Genomic DNA, 20,980 nt, shown 5'->3' on the forward strand with positions numbered 1-20,980 from the left:
GGACAGCACCCTGATGGAGATTATAGATAAAGAGCTAATGGGAATGGGCTTTCAAGAGCCAGCTGAGACCATGAGGTGATTGTCATTATTTGTTGTGGAGACAGTAACAAAACTTCTTAATTTATCAGGTTGGTTGTCTTATGGGCAAGAAAAAAAAAATCTATAGAAGTGTTGATTTTGAACTAATATGTCTATAAGATAGTTTTAACTCCTGAAGGTCATTAGACATGTTGGCGGCTAAAGATGAAGAAAGCTTTTGTAGATTCAAGAAAAAGTCTGGATAACAAAGGTGAATGGTCAAAGGTTATTGTAATGAATTTATTATTATATTTTGTCTAAGTTACAGTCTTAGGAGGCTGTTGAAAAGATTATTTGTTTATAGTGAGAGAGACTGCTAGAGTGGAGGAAGGGATGGTACTCTGTCTGTCTTTCTGATATCAGCCTGCTAAAGCAAGCTGAAGCAAAATAATGATAATGGACCAAAACAACCCAGCTGAATTTTCTAAGAAAAAAATGAATAATGAACAGACGGGCTTTGAAACTGGTTAAGAGACCATGTAAAATTAGATAAAAGCTACAGGAAAATGTGAAGTTTAAAATCTTAATTAAAATGTAGGTTTATGTAAATAATAAATATATGTTTAGAGTAAACACCAAAAGACAATACAGAACATGGGGCAAGCTTTAAGTTCATTGGTCATCAAGCTCTGTCTGGTAGATTATAGTGAACAAAGGAGGAGAATGTTGTTTGACTGACACTGACCAAGTCTGTACACCACGACCTGACCTGACAATTGATGACTTGGACATTGAAAAAATGTTTGTAGATGACTGACTTAAGAGACCAAATAACAGGCCTGAAAAGCAGTGAGACTCAGGGCCGGTGCCCTTCAAATTATTAGATAAGGAGATGAGATTGTAGCTTACGTAATATTTTGTTTCAGAGGCAGAGAAAGCAAAGTGGGTTGAGTGTTTTTTCAGGGGAAAAAAGACTCTGAGTGCTATTAAGTGAGCAATAAATTATCTGGTGATAATATGTTTCAGGTTGTTGATTCCACAGGTCAGACCAAAAGGGACGACCGGCTAGACAAGCGGTCACTAACAAAAATGCTTAAGGTCTCCATTCACAGGTGACAGCAGGCAGGAAATGGTTCATTCCAGTGGGGGTGCAGTCGTGATCTGAGGGAAAAATCTTGTAATGATCAGAAAATGGTTGGAGAGTGTGACACCTGGGTCCAAGCCTCTCACCTAAGACTACACCGACAAGCCTCAACCATCCCATAGAGCACAAAGTGAGGGATCAAGGGCACGTGCTAGTAACGGCCTCCCCTGCCAACGAGGGAAAGCCCATTGCAACGACTCGCAAAGAGTCACCCTGGTGAAGACGGAATGTCCATGGGGCGAACGAGATGATCAACACACCTGGAGAAGGATGTGGACCAACTAATGGTTTAAGTTTAGCAGAAGAATCTGTTTTGTGACGATTTTGATGATTTTATTTGATTAAATCAAACTAGGGCTTAGTATTGATATAGATCTAATGATTTGATTGGTGCAAATGTTTTCAGGAAAAGTAGAAAATCTATTCAATGATGGAAGTAGCAGAAGCTACAGTGAAATGTGGTAAATTGGGGTGTGTTTTCTTTTCTTATTTTTCTTATTTTCTGAGGACGATGATATGTAAAGAGGGTTAAAAGCAGCAGTCATCCGCGTTACGAGGTGGTGTACAAGGACAGGGTTTGAAATGAAGGATTTTTATCTACTTTTTTTTTTTTTTGTATTTCTGTATGGCTTGTTGAATCAAACAGGGGTGTTGAATTAATATGTTTTTCCTACTAATACAATCTATACTATTTCTTGTTTATACTGAGGTGACTGAGGGTCTGACCTAGTGTTGGGAGTGCAATAACAGTGTTTATTCATTCAGCCCGGCTTCAGATAAAGCTTTACTTGCTTGCCAAATAATTAAGGGCCTATCCTTACAAAATCCTTAATTTTTTTTTCACAAGGTTCAAGTAGAGTGATCAGGTATACGAAAATCAGACATGAAGAGTATAAATGTGATGTAAAGACTTGAAACAATTATAATCATTTATGGGTTTGATGTTGAGTGAAATTATAATCATGTACCCACGTAAAGGACTTTCGGAGGAGCTTTTCCAGCTCTGCGGTAACACTCCAAAAATCCAGAGCACATGGGAAGCAAGCCATCACCCTCTGCCTCTGTGAGGACACGCATAAGAACCTTTCCAAACTCATTGCCCACGTCTGTGACCCATGCAGCTGTTCCTGAAGCCCCACCAGCAAGCTTCTTAGTGACACGAGCGATGGCCTCCTTCTAGCCGACAGCAGGCCACGACTGTCCCAGGGTGGGATTTCTCCTGTTGGAAGCAGCACTGGCAGTCTCGCATCAGAGCATCTCACTGGCTCACAGCAGAATTTACACCTTCAACTCAGGTTCAAAGATGTTACAGGAACAGAGACAGTTTGCTTCCAAGCAAAGAAAATGTAAGTATTCGCAATGATTGCATTTAACATCCTGGTGTTTCGTTAGACGATCGGCCTACCTTGTCTTAATCTGACAGTTGTTAATGTATTAGCATCGTTAATGATAACTCTGAATCTTTGTTCACTCCGACTCAAACCAGACGATATTGACACAAATTTAATCCAATATGATTATATAGAATAAATACTAATGTTTTAAATAATTAAAAATGCACATACCATTCATTTGTATTGTTTCCACATATTTTGGATGACATTTGCATTGTTTTCCACAATCTTGCTTTGTAATTCAGAGGAATTGCAGGGCTGCGTTCAGGACTAAAAGTCCTGAAGAAAACTTTTCTCCTATTGAGCGTCATCTGACAGAGATTGTAAACAAGAACCATATCATAAAAGTCAATGTTTAAAACAACTTGATGCTAGAGTTTGAGAGATTGTTTAACTTGTTGTGTATCGCAAAACTAAACTAGTTACAGCTGTAAATATGACTGGATGTAATTTATTTGTCAATCATTGTATTTCTCTAAACATCAATTTCAAATAGCATAAACATTTTCTGCAATTTTAGAGAGTACTATGAGTGGGGAAAAAAACATACAGGTTGATATTTCTGAGACTTTGCACATTATTTTTATGTTTGATAAATTGGAATATGTATACAGTTATATTTATAAACTAATTTTAATACATACTCTTATAAAAAGTAAAATTATTACCTTCAATCTCGTTTATATTATGTGTGACAAATTCAGGAGAATCAAAGGTGTGTTTGGGGACCAAATATTTACACCAAGCAGCTGAAATCCTCATTTGTACAGCTACTATATGATAAGGACAATAAGAAAGGTAACTGGAAAGGAGAATTGTAATTGGTCTTATTTAAATGAATTAAATAAAGGATTAAAAGGGTTTTAAAGAAATAAAGAGAAATAAATAAACGGTCAAATAAGTTATAGATCTAATTGTAGTTGTGTTGTTAAACTATTAAATAAAACATAGTTTTCGATTCAAAATGGCGAAATTAACGTATGATCCAATTTTAATTTTTGTGGTTGTAAATTATTTTTAAAAGAATTTTATGCTGTTTTATTAGTACCTATTCTTACCTATCAGTATTTTACCTATTCGTTCGCACTAGTCGTAAAGTGACCTCAAGTCAAGAGGTAAACATAACCATTTCACATTCATTTTAATTTAGAGGAACTGTGCGGGAAATGTATGCATGGGATATACAATTATATTTAGATTAATCCATATACTGATTCAAACGCTTATTTTTCAAGACAATGTCTCTTTTGAACACATATGGTATCTGCTGCTGTTAGTTGAATGCGCCGGTATTTTCCCGCGATCATGCACTGATAATGGTATTACCCATTTTGGAGGCGGTCAAATTTATTTTATTTCTTGCTAAAACATGAGTGTTATGAAAAGACTTTAAAGAAAATTCAGTGGAATTTTATTATTAAATGGCTTTAATCGTAATTACTGCTCAATACAGTCCATGTTACATCTTATAATAAGTAGAGATCTTTTTTTTTTTTTAACTTGCTTCTCCCTTTGCAGGCTTGTGTTGGTTGGTTGAGTCCATCACTGTAAAGAAAGATTGGGAGTCTACCACCTGATGATGAGCTGTTGCTGGGAATCCACAGAGCCACAGGTTTCTAGTGCCTGTATGTGTGATTTTGTGCATCAATTTTATTTTATTCTAATCTGTTTTAAATTGTACTTTGGGATGAAAGTAACTTTACATTGACACCACGTTTTGACATGGGACAAACCGTATGGTGGTGTTTAGTCCTCCACAGTAGAGGGCGGCAAGCCTATTATCCATCCGCTGTCAGAGATGCATCACTTCCGGCCAACCACATTGCAGCCAATGGCATCGCAGCAGGACAGGCGGTCTGCAGGCAGGTTTAAATGCGCCGCCAGCAAGTGGGGAAGGAAGCCTGGCTACTTCTAAAAGTTGTCAAAAGTTAATACTTTAGTAACGTTACGAAGTCAATATGTCAAACGAAAGGTAATAGTATTTATTTTCATGTGAATTCTGATTTGTATTTTACATAGCGCGTATTTCCTGAAAATAGAAACTTGTGTGTGTTTCTGTATAAGTTACTACTTTGGATTCTCCCTCCACTTTGGTGTATTTTATAACTTGTATAACCTTTTTGGTGCATTATAAGAAGCACTTAACACAGTGATAATCTTACTAGTTAAAACAGGACTTTAGATCTCTAGTGCATAGTTCTACGGGACGCTTTTTAAAAATACATTTTAGGCGAATGTGCTGTTGGCGCGCGCCACCAGTTGTGTCGTGACGCGCGAGGATGATTTTTTCACCAATCGTGAATTTATATTAGCCAATTTAAATCATGAATTTTCTTTGTATCTATTTGATGGTTTAATTGGTTCATATATAGTTTTGTTTTTCTAAAAGGCACATTAGTATGGGGGCTATTTTTGGTATACAGGCGCTCGCGACAAATGGCGGGCATCACAGAACTTGTAAAGTGAGCGTGGAATTTACATTATAAAAATAATCAAAAAAGTTGGAATCACTCAAATATTACATATTGTGTAGTGAGCGATTATGCATACTCGTTTTATACATTGTACAGATTACCTAAATTCAGCCTACAACAATCTTATGTTTGGGAGCTCGAGGAAATGGTTTCATGTTGCTTTCTGCTGCTATCTCTATGAATATCCTTTTGACAACAAGAAATGGTGGTGTTGCTTAATGTTTCCTTGATTTTATGTAGGCCGTTTCAAGAACTGAATGAGAATTTGGAGGGATCCTTGTGCAGGCCTCTGAGGACCAAATGGAAAAGGCGGCCCGCCGGCAGCGGGGGTCTAGACACAGAAAACACTCCAAACGAGCTCATCCAGCAGTGGTCACCTCCACACAAAAAGCCCCTGACTTCTGCAAAAGGGAAAGAAAATGAGGAAAACGTATTTTTTCTTGCCAGACGCCCCAGAAAAAGAAGAGAATCATCAGGTTTGTGACTGATAATTTTAACCCTATAAAGCCTACTGTATCATATTTGATACATGAATTTCTAAAGCCTCTAATGATCAACATGATCCAAACTGCTGAAGAACCTATTGTACACAAACTATGTCATGCATTTTGCCCTCTGATTGATAGATCATACTTTTTTAGTAAGAACAATGTATATAATTGGTTGTGGTATGTCTTTTTGGTGTGAAATCTTTAAAATTATTATTATAAAGTAAACTTATCCTCCCTGTTAATATTTCAAGATGAATATTTACTAAACTGATGCAACTTGGGTTTACTTTATTATCCATACTTTTTTTTTTTAAGGAAAAAAGGGGAACTATTTATTTTAGTTATTTTATGTTACATGTACTTATCATAGTAATAACAGTAAATAGTTCATAATTACATTACACGCAACTAACATTCAACCTAACCCTATAGTAAGTACATGTTGTTATTACTCAGTACTTAAATATATAATAACAATGACACCTTAAAATAAAGTGTAACTAGGAAAAAAAGCATTTTGAAGTGTATCAAGTATAATACATCAGGCTTTTAAGGAATGTTTATTTCTCAATTATCATTGTATTGCATCGCATCATTTTGACATCACAATTAAAAAGCAACACCGCTTTGATCATAAAACTAAGCTTTGAAATATTTTACATTTTAAGGAGGTACTGACACCTAATTCTAATGCATTTTATGCAAGTAGTCTGAAAATCTCATCGTTGTACATTACAAGCTTTTAGAATTTCATCTTACTTTTTATAGTTTGATACTGTGCCAGATTGCATATTTCTGTTCAGTTTGGGCCTCTGAATAAATGCTTTCACTCGTGCGTGAGCTCTATATTCTCACAGTATCAAACTCCATAAAAGCCTGATGTATCAAATATGAAAAGAAACATCTATCTAAGATGCACACATATGCAAACATATATTGTATTTTTATATACAAAACAAAATCCTGGCTATTCATGCCTCATACACAAGACAAAACCTGTTTCCATTCAGATAAACCTGTAAAGTCTAAGTGCTGTAAAGGAACATGGGATATAGTTGCATGAGAGAACTTTTTATTAATACCCTGGAAACTACAGACAAAACCCTAGTACTTTAATTGCTCATAAGATGAACTGTGTGAGCAGTAGAGGGCCTAATTTGATTTCTTGCTCGTCCCTCAGTAGGCTTGTGTTGGGACAGTCTACCTGATGAGCTGTTGCTGGGAATCCTGTCTTGTCTCTCACTGCAAGATCTCCTCAGGACGTCACGGGTCTGCAAGCGCTGGCATCGTTTAGCGTAAGTCCAGTTTTGGAAGTTTGGAAGACCACTGATCGCCTGTGATATAAATACTAATAGTCGGAACTCTGCATTTGCAGGTTTGATGAGTCTCTGTGGCACGGTGTGGACCTGGTGGGAAAAGCTCAGTTAGATGCGGAGCTTGGGCAGGTGCTCTCAGCTGGGGCATTGAGGCTGCGCTGTCCACACACCTGCATCGGTCAACCCACTTTTAAAAGTACAGAGTGAGTAATGTGTGTTTTCATAGTGCCGCAGTTAAGATATGTTGTGCAATTCCTGCTGTTATTGCTGTCTTGCATTGGCAATTTTCAGTACTGTTTGAATTACAGGAAACTTCGCATCCAACATCTGGATTTATCAAACTGTACAGTGGAGACGTCTGTTCTAGAAGACATCCTGTTTCGCTGCAGACATCTACAGAATCTCAGTCTCGAAGGATTGGTGCTCTCTGATAGTATTATTCAGTAAGTGATAGTCTAAAAGCCATTTTGTACACTACACCTTATACGTAGATTTTTGGTGCGTTCAAGTTGTGTCGGAAAGATCGTATTTACGAGTTGAACGAAAATAAAGCCACCACAAAGTTGTGAATACCAGTGGGGAAACTACGGATGTCTGCCAAGTGATCATATTCATTGTAGAAATTACACATTTAATGGAGTTTTGTTGCATTTAGGATTCCTTAAACCTTTTTTATTTTGCTTTCTTGCAGTTCTCTTACTCAAAATACTGAGATTGTCCGGCTGAATTTGTGTGGCTGTTCTGGCTTCACTCCTGAATCTCTGGCTGAGATGCTGAAATCTTGCACTCGGTAAGATTAACTGATGTACAGCTTTGTTTGGGGTTGGTCAGGTTTTCAGAATGTTTTTGAAAGAAATCTCTTGTTCTCACCAAAGCTTATTTAATCAAAAGCACAGTTAAAATATTATTACAATTTAAAATATATATTTTCTTTTTTATTGTATTTTAAAATGTACTTTGTTTTTGTAATGGAAAAGCTGAATTTTCAGCATCGTTACTCCAGTCTTCGGTGTCACATGATCCTTCAGAAGTCATTCTAATATGATGATTTGCTGCTCAAGAAACATTTCTTTATCAATGTTAAAAACTGTTGTGCTGCTTAATATTTTGAAGAAACCATTATACTTTAATTGTATTTCAGGAATCTTTGAGGAGTAGTAGTAGTAGTAGTAGTAGTAGTAGTAGTAGTAGTAGTAGTAGTAGTAGTAGTAGTAGTAGTAGTAGTAGTAGTAGTAGTAGTAGTAGTAGTAGTAGTAGTAGTAGTAGTAGTAGTAGTAGTAGTAGTAGTAGTAGTAGTAGTAGTAGTAGTAGTAAGCCTGAGGAGCAGAATTTTCTGTCTTATGTTGACTTTTTTATTTATTTATTTAATTTTATATGTTGATGTATTCATTATCAGTAAAGGTAGTTTTTGACACATTGTAAAGCCCACAACATCTTTTTCTCAATCCAGAATTGAAGAAATGAACGTGTCGTGGTGTGACTTCAACAATCTTCATGTTCAAGCCATTGCTAACAACATTCCCTCCAGCGTCACTCAGTTGAACATCAGTGGTTACAGACAAAACCTAATCATGGAAGGTGAGGAAAGCATGGAATTTGGCTTTGTGTGAAATTTTTTTTTCAAAGATAATTTATACATTTTTGTGTTTCAGATGTCAAAGCTATAGTAAAAAGATGTCCGAACCTCACAAACCTAGATTTGAGGTGAGTTTGTGATTTGGGAAGATGATTGTGGATCAGATGCATAATAGCACACAGCAGAAGGTTAACATTCGGTTATGTTTTATCATTACAGTGATAGCGTGCTTGTGACGACAGACAGTTTCCTAGTCCTGCAGCAACTTTCCTCCCTGAAACATCTGGGACTGAGCCGTTGTTATCAGATCCACCCAGCTTCTCTCATGTAAGAGATTTGAGTCTACAAAACTCTTATGTCTGTATATAGTCTACATACAAGCTGTTAATATTCTTTCTCTTTTTTTTGTTCCCCTCTACAGTGACTTTGAAAAGTTTCTAAATTTGCAGACCCTGGAGGTCTTCGGGCTCATACAGGACAGCTACCTGCCCATTCTTTGTAAAGGTCTACCGCACATACAGATCAACACACAGCCTTTCTCCACTGTGGCACGTCCCACCTCGTCATCAAGAAAAGATCGCACACTTTGGGGAATGCACTGCCGACTCATCTACAAACATTAATGTTGTTAATCCAGGATGATTACGGGGTAAACCAAATAGATCAGTATTTCTCTTATTGTGACCTTATAATTGTGGTTTTAAAAATGTCTTAAACATCACTAGTAAGTCCTCTTGTTTTATATTGTAACAGTTTCAATTTTGTGAAGATGACAATTGTGTTATAGGTCCTGACAATCTTGAATTGAGTGGTGTTCTTATGTTGCAGCAAAGATCATATCTTATACCACAACCACTCTTATTTTGTGGTAAAAGATTGTTAGTGGTATATTTTAACTGTTTGGTACCAGTAGCTGGTGAGTTTTGAAAATGGTGAGTTTTACTAGATTTGTTGCTTCAGGTGAAATCTAGAATATAGTAGGTTCTATTTGTAAAATGCAAGATCTGCTTTCCTGCCAAGATCAAGTACATTTCCCGTTTTACTATAGACTATAGGATTATCAAAGGTCTAGTTTAGTAATAAGAGAGTGATTTTTATGGTTGTTTTATACCGTTTCTGAATTTTTACCATACAAAAGCATTACACCAGGTGCTTTAGTGGCAGAGAAAATATTGTGAATCTTCCATTTTTCTGACCAGTTTTAATATTGGAAAACTTGAATTTTGTACAACTTTGACATGTAAATGTAATTTTATGAATTGTTTACATAATCTGAATTGTAAATAAATGTTTTGCTTTTTATTTAAAGTCATCCTCATGTAAGTTGATCTGTTTCACAAGTCACACAAAATGATACTTTCCAAGTGTAAATGATGCATTAAAATACATGAATGCAGACATTTTTAAAAACTGAAAATGTGGTTTTACAAAATTCTGACAAGCTTTTTGCACAATGGTTGGACCTGATGGAGAAGAGTTGGACTCCGCATCTAACCTATTGCCCTATTGTGTACCTCAAAAACAATGAAATAGTTTCTTTTTTTTCCATGGGTTGCAGTTTCAGACTTCTACATTAACATAATACGTTTGTGCATGTTTAGCACAACAGTGTTCAATATGTATTATAAATAATCTTGTCAACAAAAAGTTCCAATCACATTTCAGTAACATGGGCATTTCTGGACCATTGTTTAAATAAAGCAATAGTGACGTGACACTTGACAATCTAATGCTGATGTTTCTAGGGAAAATTTGAATGTTCATTTCTAAGGGCTGCAACCAAAGGGTCATTTAAAGAAGTATAGACTACAGAAGTGTGAAATCCTGATATATGTACATTTCATCTGCAAACCTCATCCCTTAAAACTCAGTGCTTAAATAACACAATGTCCATCTCAAAGTCTAAAGACAGTCCTTAATATAGAAGTTCATGGAGCAACAGTTTGATGTATCAAATGATTTAATCAAGAATGACAGTTCGCAACAGGTCGTCCTCATTTAAGCTGATGGTAGCAATGGCACCATCATTAAACTCGAAGGACGTCCCACCATCCACCACCATGCAGGCATCCCAGCACCTTGAGCGGACACAAACCCTATAGAAAACAAGCACGTTAGCATTAACGTTATCACATAATTTTTAACAGCCTTTTAGTCAAAAATATATGGGCCTGGTTTCACAGACAGGGCTTGTATTAAGCCAGGATTATGCCTTAGTTCAATTAGGACATTTAAGTAGCTTTTATAAACGTGTCTTATTACTGGTGTGCATCAAGTCAAAACAATGGCACTGACATATTGTAAGAAATGTCAGTGTGAGCTGCTTTCAGTTAAAACAGCTCAAACATGCAATTTAGTCTGGGACTAGGCTTAAGTTTTGTCTGTGAAACCAGGGGTATGAAGAATTATTCACTTTAAAATAAGGTTTGACTTGTTAATGGATTAGGTATTATGAACTAACAATAAACAATTTAACAACCTACAATCTGTAAATTTTATGAATATACTATTGTTAATTAGTAATGTATTATGAACAAACATAAAATGTTTTTTTTTTTTTTTCTTTTTTTTTTTTTACAAATGTTAAAATATGTAGAAGTTAATCTTAACCGAGATTAATATTAACTCTTTCCCTGCCAGCGTTTTTGATCATTTTCACGGCCCCAGAATATTTTGTTGTATGAATATCTAAACATGCAAAACATCAAAAGAAAAAAACAGACTCTCTGCTTTTAAACAACAAAAAATTCTTCAAATGTGTTTGGTCAGGAGATTCAGTGCTCTTTCAAAAGGTGTGTAATAGCGCCCCCTAACAGTGAAAATATGGAACACTGGAACATTCCATCAATGGCGGGGAAGCGTTTTCTCACAAATGACAGAAATTTCCGTCAATGGCGGGGAAAGAGTTAATATAATAATGCAGATATTTTGCAACATTTAACCAAAGTAGTGAGAGGATAGAAATGAAAACGTACTTTTTGGCAAAACCTCTTTGTCGGCTATTGGAAAATACTCTGTTGACTATAGGCTCCCTTATACTGAAGAAAAGTTTGTCCTCCTCTGGGCCGAAGATTAGAGACTCATTGTATGTTTCAGTCACTTAACACAAAGAGAGAAAATTATTTAAATGGCAGAATATTACTTTTATAAGTTAAATAATTTAACAGAATTAAAACAATAAAAAGTCATTTTAAAATACAAATTACACTTATTTACTAATACAATTTTTAAAAAAGATATTCGGTAACACTTTACAATAAGGTTCCATTAGTTAATGCATTACAAACATTAACTAACAATGATCAATACATTTGTAACAGTATTTATTAATCTTTGTTAACGTCAGTTAATAAGAATTCAACTGTTTATTGTTAGTTCAGGTACCTTAAATAATATTACCAGACACATTTGATTTTTATAACAATAGTAAATACTAAAATTAACATCAACTAAGATTAATAAATGCTTTACAAGTATTTTTCATTGTTAGTTCATGTTAACTAATATAGTTAACAAAAGGAACTTTATTGTAAAGTGTTACCAGATATTCTATTGTGAACTCACCACTCGCAATGAACTCCCGATTTAGAGGAACATCCAAACCAGTTTTTGATTTTCCTAAGATACAAAAACATCTAAATCATACTTGTACTGACTGTCGATTGTAAACTGTGCTGTCATAGCACAAATATTTTTTTATTTTTTTTACTTTTTGTGTTTCTAACCTATTCTAAGGACATCCTCCACGGCCTGCTCCACAAGCTTATTAATATTGTATGACCTGGATGAAGGAAGAACAATGATTTGGTAACAACAATATAAGATCATCTCAGATCACTTCAGTCAAGTAATGCTTTGACTCACCAGGCTTTAGATCCAGTTCCAGTGCAAATGCTGAGCCCTGAGCTCTTCTGTTTCTCCCACGGCCCGTCATCAATGGAGATTTCATAGTATGAAGCCCTATGAAGCGAGAGGGTAAGATGGGGTTTGTAGGATTTATACTTCACCCTGTGGCAAACAGAAATCCACAAGTAAGGGGAGATGGGGGGATGCATGAAGTGAAGGAGGAAACGTGGTTGATGAGGTGCAGTGTCCTTAGGACATGGTTGGCGACTGGTTCCACAACATCACAGACAGGAGGGCAGGGATATATACCTGGAGGACAGAGACTCCCCGATGAAGATCTCATTGAGCCCTCGGACAGGGAGTAGGTGAGGCCTTTTAGAACTGTCGTGTGTCGTACCTGTCGCAAAAGTATGATATCGTTGTTGTCTCCTCTAACAATAGTTAATGGAATTAGTCATGAAACATGAAATGCCAGTAGACATGAATGTATTGGGAAATTTAACAGATACATATTTTCAAATGATACCAGTAGGTGCATTATCATTATAAGCCTTAAAATACTAAAAAATAAAACTCTAAATAACTCAGAAACTAAACTCAGAAACTCCCTATGGAGGATCCCTTTACCACTCTACAGATAAAGCGTCGTCGGGAAAACTCAATTCGCATATCTACCCCAAATTGATAAAATAAAATAAAATTCTGTATCAAAATTATAAGGAAACACCAGTACTTTGTTTAGGCTTGGTTTGTAGGGAATTACAAACCTGCGCACATATATTCAAACGCACGTAACTATAGAACCAATTCTTAATGCGCATGTGAACGCCACCAGCGTTTCTCACAGGTTCGCGTTTAAAGTTTGTGTAGAGAGAATGGCGTCGTCTTAGCGGCCCCTAATTTAATAACTAATGATCGTTGCGACCGAAGCGAATCAATCAAAACTAACCTTAGCTGGAAAATAACTTTATTAAAGAACCACTATAAAGCCAAAACAATCTTACCTTAAATTATACGTTTATCTCTGTAAAGCTGCTTTGAAACAATCTACATTGTTAAAAGCGCTATATAAATGAAGATGACTTGACTTGACTTAAAACTAATCAAATTAAAATTTTAAATGAAACTGACAATAAAATCAATGTACTATAAATATAATAACCCTGTTTGGGTGAACCTCACAAAGAATTTTTTTTTTATGAAGTCTCTTCTGCTCTCTGAGGCTGCATTTATTTGATCCAAAATACAGCAAAAACAGAAATATTGTGAAATATTTTTTCATTAAGTCAGTTATTTATATCTTTCGCTGTAGTGTGTCAGTAGGAAATATCAGTTTACATTTCCAAACATTCTTTTTGCCATTAATTGTAATTCAGTGAGATTTCTGTATGCACAAGGAGTCTAACAACAGCCAGGATGATCTGATCTCACTATCATCGAGTCCGTCTGTGATTACATGAAGAAACAGAAAAAACTGAGACAAACTAAATCCAGAAGAACTGCGGGAACGTCTCCAAGATGCTTGAAGAACAAACCTTCATGCAAAGCTACAGTACTGTGAAAAGTACTGGCACTTGTGTTAAAATGCTGTAAAGTGAGAATGCTTTCAAAAATAAAATCACAAATTGAATTTATTTATGATTTAACTTCTATTAACTAATTCAAATCAATATATGGTGTAACGACCCTTTGCGTTTAAAACGGCTTTTGTCCAGGTACACTTGCGCATAGTTTTTCAGGTAGCTTTGCAGGAAGGTTTCTTCAAGCGTCTCTGAGACGTTCCCGCAGTTCTTCTGGATTTAGTCTGTCTTAGTTTTTTCTGTTTCTTCATGTAATCACAGACGGACTCGATGATGGTGAGATCAGATCATCCTGGCTGTTGTCAGACTCCTTGTGCATACAGAAATCTCACTGGTTTATTACAATTAATGGCAAAAAGAATGTTTGGAAATGTAAACTGATATTTCCTACTGACACACTACAGCGAAAGATATAAGTAACTGACTTAAAACCATTTTTTGGGGGGGGGATATTAACATGCCTAAGACTTTTGCACAGTACTGTATATGCTGTGCTGATTTTCATTACTGTACTACAGTAATGAGAAGGGGTTTTTTTTACAATACAATAATGAGACATTTTGGGGAAAATGTGCTTGAGTATTGTTGAAAATAAAACTGAAAAAAGATTTACTATATATAAAAATTACAAATGAAAAGATTAAATATACACATACAACACACACACATACATATACTGTATATATATGTGTGTGTATGTTATATATATCATAATACTTAATTTAATTAAATTATATTTTATATTTTCTGCAATAATTAAGCACCAAAAATGTCATTATTTTATTGCAAGAAATTAAAAACTCATTCACATTACTGTAATAAAGTAGCACAAATCATCCTTTCTCCTTAATTTTGCTCTGAAATATGAGCTGAACATTTTTGCCAGTATTTGTGAGATACAGTAGAGCAGCAGAGAGGAATGTTTGGTTGAGATAATAATGTGTAGTACGGGACTCAGTCTCAGTGGTGATCCGGTGTGCTTTGCTGTGCTGTTCCAGGCTCAGCTGCAGCTCGTGCAGGTCCACTGGAGTCGGGTTGATCCCGGTGCCCTCCAAGTACATACGGATACGCTGACGCCACTGCCACCTGGTGAAGATAGAATGGGAAAATATTGACGGCATGAAGCAGGTACAATGATGATTAGAATGAAACAGGCGACTCCAAAAATGGGTAGATCTTAGCAGCTCTGAAGTGGTCTCTTATTGGTCAGGTTCAATCTTGCTAAATAGCACTTAAACTGTCGGAAACACTTTATTTTAAGGTGTTACTACATGTACTTACAATAGTAATAACATTAAATTATGCATAATTACAAGTAACTAACCCTGAACCATAACATTAAATTATGCATAATTACAAGTAACTAACCCTGAACCAAACCCTAATCCTAACCATAACTCTATTTTAAGTACATGTAGTTAATTAATATAACTCTTATTTGAGTAAGTACAATGTAACTGTCACCTTAAAATAAAGTGTTACCATGTTAATCATTTAATCTTTTCTCTTTTCTTCTCCTTTGTTCTCCTCAAATTTTTTATTTTACTTCTTAAACATGTATTATGATTTTATCATTATTTTGTATTCCTTTTTTAAATGTAAAGTACTCTGAATTGTGAATTGAAATGTGCTATATAAATAAAATAGTCTTTTGCAGAGTACTTTAGCAAGAAGCATAGAAGAAAACAACTGATTGCAAATTGGATTATATAGCAAATTGGATTACTGCAGACTAGAAGCAAGAGTAAATAAGAAGTACCTACCTGAACTCACCCTTCCTGAGTTTCTGTAAGGCCTCAGAAAAGGCTTGTGTATAGTGCACAGGTAAACACAGGTGGCCCTCTGACCTTCATATACAAAAACACATGTACATTATGAAACAAATAAACTTGGTAAGACTTAACTTATAGCCTTTAAGTATAATGCATTATAAAAGAATTTGAATGCATCAATTATGCCATGTAATGCACCTTATAAGGCACTGTATGGTCTCATGAATAATTGTAACCACAGTTCTGATACATTATAATACTTATATATTCATTTAACATACCTGTAGAAAGTATAATGCATTGAAACACATGACAAACAACCAATTTCAGATCTGCAAATATTATGATACATTTTAACTTGGTTACAATTATTTATGAAAATATATAATGCATTATAACATTATGAACACCTTTATAATGCATTATGGATAAGGGCTTTAAGTAAAGTGTTACCATAAACTTAAACTCACTATAGGCTAGTTTTTATTACCTTTCTGGGTCTGTATTGACCCCCAATACAGGTTTGTTCTTATCATACACTTTACTGGCAACAAGTAGCATGGTTCCATCACCTATGAAATAATGTCTGTTAGAATTTTACAAACACACGCAAATAAAATGTATATGCAGGGCCTAAAATTAACTTTTTGCCAAACCTGCCAATGGCCGGTGACTTTACCGGCCATCTTTTTTTTTTACCAGCCATAAAACAGATTAATCCTTATTAAAGTTACAGAAGTTATTCAACCAAGATGAATGATTGTTCTTATATTAGAAATATTAGGCTGCTAAAACTTTAAGAGTTTAAGAATCTGTATACTGTTTATTCACTAAAGACTCTTAAGTTTACATGGATACTTCCCAAGATGGGCATTTTGACATCATTTTGTTTGAATATGTCTTTTCAAGTGCAAAAAGATGTGAAAGAGAGCTTCTCACATGTTCTCATGTTCTTCACATTCTCACAATTTTGCATTGTTAGAATTTTTAAGAATGTTACCGGCCAAAAGGCGATTGACACGCTTCATATACTCGCCAACACAGATTTTTGCTCGCATTTGGCGAGGGTTAATTTTAGGCCCTATATACACACTTGCATAGAGTCCTGTGAAAGCATCTCACATATGTCAACTGGTGCACAATTAAACAATCAAGTATAAAAACCAAACACCTGAGCTTTACCTCCAGCAGAGATAATGGCATCGGCCCATCGTACTGTGTCCTCGTCATATTCTCCTCTTTTTACAATGCGCACCTCAATCCCCTGTTTCCTACAAAGATGAAAGGAAAGTCTTGTTTGAATATTGTTTGAAAATTATTTCAAATACTGTCAGAATTTCCATTTCTGAGTGTCATCTTACTGTAGACTGTCCACAATCTGTCCAACATTAAAGGTGTGTATATTGTGTCTCTCCAGAAGCCCACTGTAACTGGATCCTTTTAGGGCAAGCTGTGATGACAAGAAGACGACAGATTAAATATCATAAACAATGTATTGCTTCTTGAAAATATCATCACTAGTAAAAATAAACAGTCTTTTAACATTGTGTGGAGTTAGTTGGACTCTGGACTTCTTAATACAATTTTGCTGCAGGCATTGTTGGTGGACTGTTAAATACTCTAAGCCCATTTTGCTTGCTACTGAATTGAGCTAACAATAGTACCAACAGGAAAGGGGGGTAAAATATTAACAGACTTCTTTTGTTGAGCAGTATAATTAAACACTGTCAGAAAACAGAAGGCAGAAAACAGTGGTAAAGTAAAAAAGTTTTAGGTAAAACGAAAGTTAACCCCTACAGATATAAATATTTTAATGAAGATATTAATATTTATATCTAACAGCTAAATATGAATGTCTTCAGTAAACATATGGAGAAAGGGAGGGGAGGAGAAAGTGAGGGTGGTTCCAGAAGTAAAAAACTAATTTTTTCCATAGGAGGATTGATTTTTTTAACATGATCATGTTTAACAGTGATAAAAATATGTCATTACCCATGTTAATAAAAAAGTAACAAGTAAATCACACCAAAAGAACAGAGTGCAACAGTCAGGTTCCGGAAATAAAAATCACATTCATTTTCTCCATCAGGGAATTGATTTTGAACGATAATTTTAAACCTTTCAACATAAACCTACTATGAACAACATAGCCAAGTTGTTAGTCGATGATTTTGTTAAAGCCATCAGCGTCAGCAGATGATATACGTCAGCAGCGTTCGTGCATAGAGCGTATTCCAAGTGAAAAACTACATTACCCATGATACCGAAAATTACACCAATCAGAGAGACGAAAAAAAAAAAAACACAGGCCAAATAAGCTTTAGCTCCGTCCACTCCAATTAAGCACTGCCAATGACGTAATCGAGTCAATCTCGCTACGCTTTAAAAATACTTTAATGTTTGTATGTATGCATATTTAGTCTTATATTCAGTTCAGTTATATTAGGCCTACAGTTCAGTATGGAAATTTACAAATGACAATCATCGCCAACTGATTGATTTTGAATGGCGAGAATTGTTCATGTGTTTTAAAGGAAACTTTATTCCTTAACATCTTAAAATGTGTTTTAAGATTATGTAAAAGTTTTTACATAAAGTCTGAAATGAAAATGCCTTAATGCAGAATTTATCCATCTTATTTTTCATGTAAGAGTGTCCATGGCCATTTGTAAATTTAATGTGTCTGGCTTCCGGTGTCATCCGCTTCCAGTTATTTTTAGCTGTACAAAAAGCTTGTTATGCTACTTGATATTGCAGACTGGTATTTCTTCCCTAATGTAGTGGCTTAATTATAAACACGCTGTTTTGTACCGCAAACTTGCTTTACCATTAACGGCACTTTGTTATTCTTCTCGTTATTTCCCTATAGCGGCTAATGAACTGGAAGTCTTGCACATTCACAGAAAATAGCTTACTTCCGCATTGAAAAATAAGGTGGATAGAACTGTTTAATTATGACGTCAATTTGTAGGTCAACCCGGAAGCAAGTCATTTGGGTTTTTCGAATAGCGGGTTAAAATCAGGGGCATTTCCTCCGAGGAGGCAAGAAAGGCAGTGCCTCCTCAAAAAATTGTACGAAAAATAACCCATATTACAAAAATAAAACAAAGCAAATATTACAAAGTGTGACATTAAATAGGGTATAAATCACTCTTTTTTTCTAAAGTAACACTGTCCAACAGTGACACTAGCAGGTAAAGTTACAGCTGGAGTTTGTGTCTCTCTTGCTTCCCCTGAGTCCATTGAGTTTTAACAGACCCACCTAAAGCGTGCAGTGGGTTTAGTGGGTAAGTGAGAATGAATGAGGGAAAGTCACATGAGAGGAGGCAATGCCTCCATTGAGCTATGATTGGATATGATTGGTTTGTGCGATAAATCCCGCCTCTTGTTTTCATGCACGTTCACGAATCAGTCTGAATGAACAAAATGATGGTGTTGATGGGAAGACTAATTAAAAAGTCAATAAACAACTCAGTCAGACATCACCGCTTTATGTCACATCAAAATCAAACTTGAAATGGCCTGAAAACATGATGACTCTGGGAGCTTTAGTGAGCGATCAGCTTGGTGAAATTAAAGGTACATCTTGTCTGTGACTGATGATCCAAAAATAAGTTGACTATTAAAAAGAACAGCTGAACATCAGTTCACAAATAAAATATATTGTTTAAAATATTGCTGCCTTGTAAATTGTTATTTTGAAATAAATGTAAAAAATGCTTAAAAACACTAACTACTTGGTTTTAATAAATAGAACATTAATGACATTTTTAATGTAAAAATACAACAAAGATTTGCATTTGGTTTCTTTTTTATGTAATTTTATGTATTGTTTTTTTTTAACCAGGAAAATGTGACAACATTAACCAGGAAAATGTGACAACATTAAGTGTAACTGGGACATGATTTTGAATGTTGCCTCCCCAAATGTATAAGTAAAGCCAACAATATGTAGTTATTATTACTTTAAGATACTTTTATGTCCGTTTTAATACAGCACCCTTAAACGTACTGTAACAAGATAAACCGGTGTAACGTTATTTGATCAATACACAGATAAACAGGTGTATTCACCTCTTCACAAGCGTCTGCTTACCAGCTGTTTTAGATCCTCCTCCGACAGTCCCGCATATCGATAGCTCTGCTGCTCGAATTCATATCGTGTGGTCTTAGTCACAACCGCCACCTTCGCAGGTTTGAAGCCACATTCAGCTTGCGAAGCAACTTTACACGCGGCGGTCTGATGAAAACACAGACGACTACAGTAGCTCCCAGTGAAACCCGCCACTATAGGATTTCCATAAAGAGTTTTCCTTAAAGCTCGGGATAGCATTCTACTACCGCAAAATAGTATTGGAGAAATGGTCAGGGGAAAAACTATTTAACTTAATGTAGAATTTTGCAGCTCTTCCTGTCATTCAGGGCTTGAATCCTGTCCTGTTCAAACAGACAGACCACCAGTCAAAACTACTTTTCCAGAGCAAGTCATTAAAGGGGCTTTATGAGCTTGAAAATGCTGGAGGTTCTTGGCAAAATAAATAAAATCAACACAAACTTCACTAAACACACACAACTGATTTATCTATGGGGTTGTAAGGTTTGCAAGTTAATGTAACCAGCAGCATTCAGAGACTCGCAGGTCACCTGATAACAATGGCAAAGCACTAAGCACCTAATCTTTCTAAACCTACGAATGTGATCTGACTAACGTTAGCTGGTTGTCGCCTACTGGCTACGCAGTGTTGGACGCACAGAAGGTCACATTTGCTGAAGGTTTCGTGAACAGCTAAGTTAGCTGATTACAGCTGTCAGTTTTAGCGTGTCAAACTGTCCACCAACTCTAACTCTCCAAGCGCAGTGACCAATCACATCCCCGTCTATCTGCCCTACGACGGAGAGCGCGAGTCTAAGCGATCTACAGAAACCTGAAGTTTACCGTCTACCTAAATACAGAACTTCAAATCACAAAGTTGAGGCTAATAAAAACATCAGATCCCACACTCACACATGCCGCCATCTTTAAAGCACGTAGCGCTGACTCTGTGGGCGTGGCTTTGAATAGACGGGTTTTGTGCTAGTGTGCCCATTCTTCACTCAGTTCACTGGCGCCCAGCGATACTAATACATTCAAAACCAGATTTTAATATATCGTCCTATCCATTTCATAAAATATTTAAAATAGACGAACCCATGATGATTGTTTTACACTTTATCTCTGGCGTTTCCATAGTTGATGACACTACACAATTGTTAATTTTGCATGGAAATTTTAATTTGCATAAAGCAAAGGTAACAGCCATTAAACCATGTTCTAGATTTTTATTTTTTCTAATATTATTATAATTATTTGTAGATTCAAAATGTTTCAT

At 35.7% G+C, this 20,980-nt stretch overlaps 2 protein-coding genes across 3 annotated transcripts; one reads left to right on the forward strand and one right to left on the reverse strand.

Moving 5' to 3' along the window:
- The first annotated feature begins 4,134 nt into the window (after positions 1 to 4,134).
- On the forward strand, positions 4,135 to 9,721 carry skp2 (S-phase kinase-associated protein 2, E3 ubiquitin protein ligase). The gene is made up of 10 exons (XM_084136567.1): positions 4,135 to 4,528; positions 5,271 to 5,506; positions 6,702 to 6,816; positions 6,897 to 7,040; positions 7,146 to 7,280; positions 7,529 to 7,627; positions 8,288 to 8,415; positions 8,490 to 8,541; positions 8,633 to 8,740; positions 8,835 to 9,721. The coding sequence occupies exons 1-10, from the start codon at positions 4,515 to 4,517 to the stop codon at positions 9,034 to 9,036; spliced, it is 1,233 nt and encodes a 410-aa protein (XP_083992693.1). The 5' UTR covers positions 4,135 to 4,514; the 3' UTR covers positions 9,037 to 9,721.
- On the reverse strand, positions 9,691 to 20,656 carry nadk2 (NAD kinase 2, mitochondrial). Of its 2 annotated transcripts, none has more exons than XM_084136566.1 (12): positions 19,708 to 20,656; positions 16,973 to 17,061; positions 16,794 to 16,882; positions 16,102 to 16,183; positions 15,603 to 15,686; positions 14,789 to 14,925; positions 12,569 to 12,656; positions 12,278 to 12,373; positions 12,139 to 12,194; positions 11,978 to 12,031; positions 11,389 to 11,512; positions 9,691 to 10,509 (listed from the first exon to the last, which is right to left on the reverse strand). In XM_084136566.1, exons 1-12 carry the CDS (start codon positions 19,942 to 19,944, stop codon positions 10,374 to 10,376), a joined length of 1,272 nt encoding a protein of 423 aa, XP_083992692.1. In that variant the 5' UTR covers positions 19,945 to 20,656; the 3' UTR covers positions 9,691 to 10,373. The 2 variants fall into 2 exon arrangements, with proteins under 2 accessions (XP_083992692.1, XP_083992691.1); XM_084136565.1 differs by having other exon boundaries at positions 12,278 to 12,421; positions 19,708 to 20,655.
- Positions 20,657 to 20,980: the final 324 nt, after the last annotated feature.

The sequence above is a fragment of the Abramis brama genome (genome assembly GCF_963993115.1).
Source record: "Abramis brama genome assembly, chromosome: 15".
Classification (NCBI taxonomy): Eukaryota; Metazoa; Chordata; class Actinopteri; order Cypriniformes; family Leuciscidae; genus Abramis; species Abramis brama.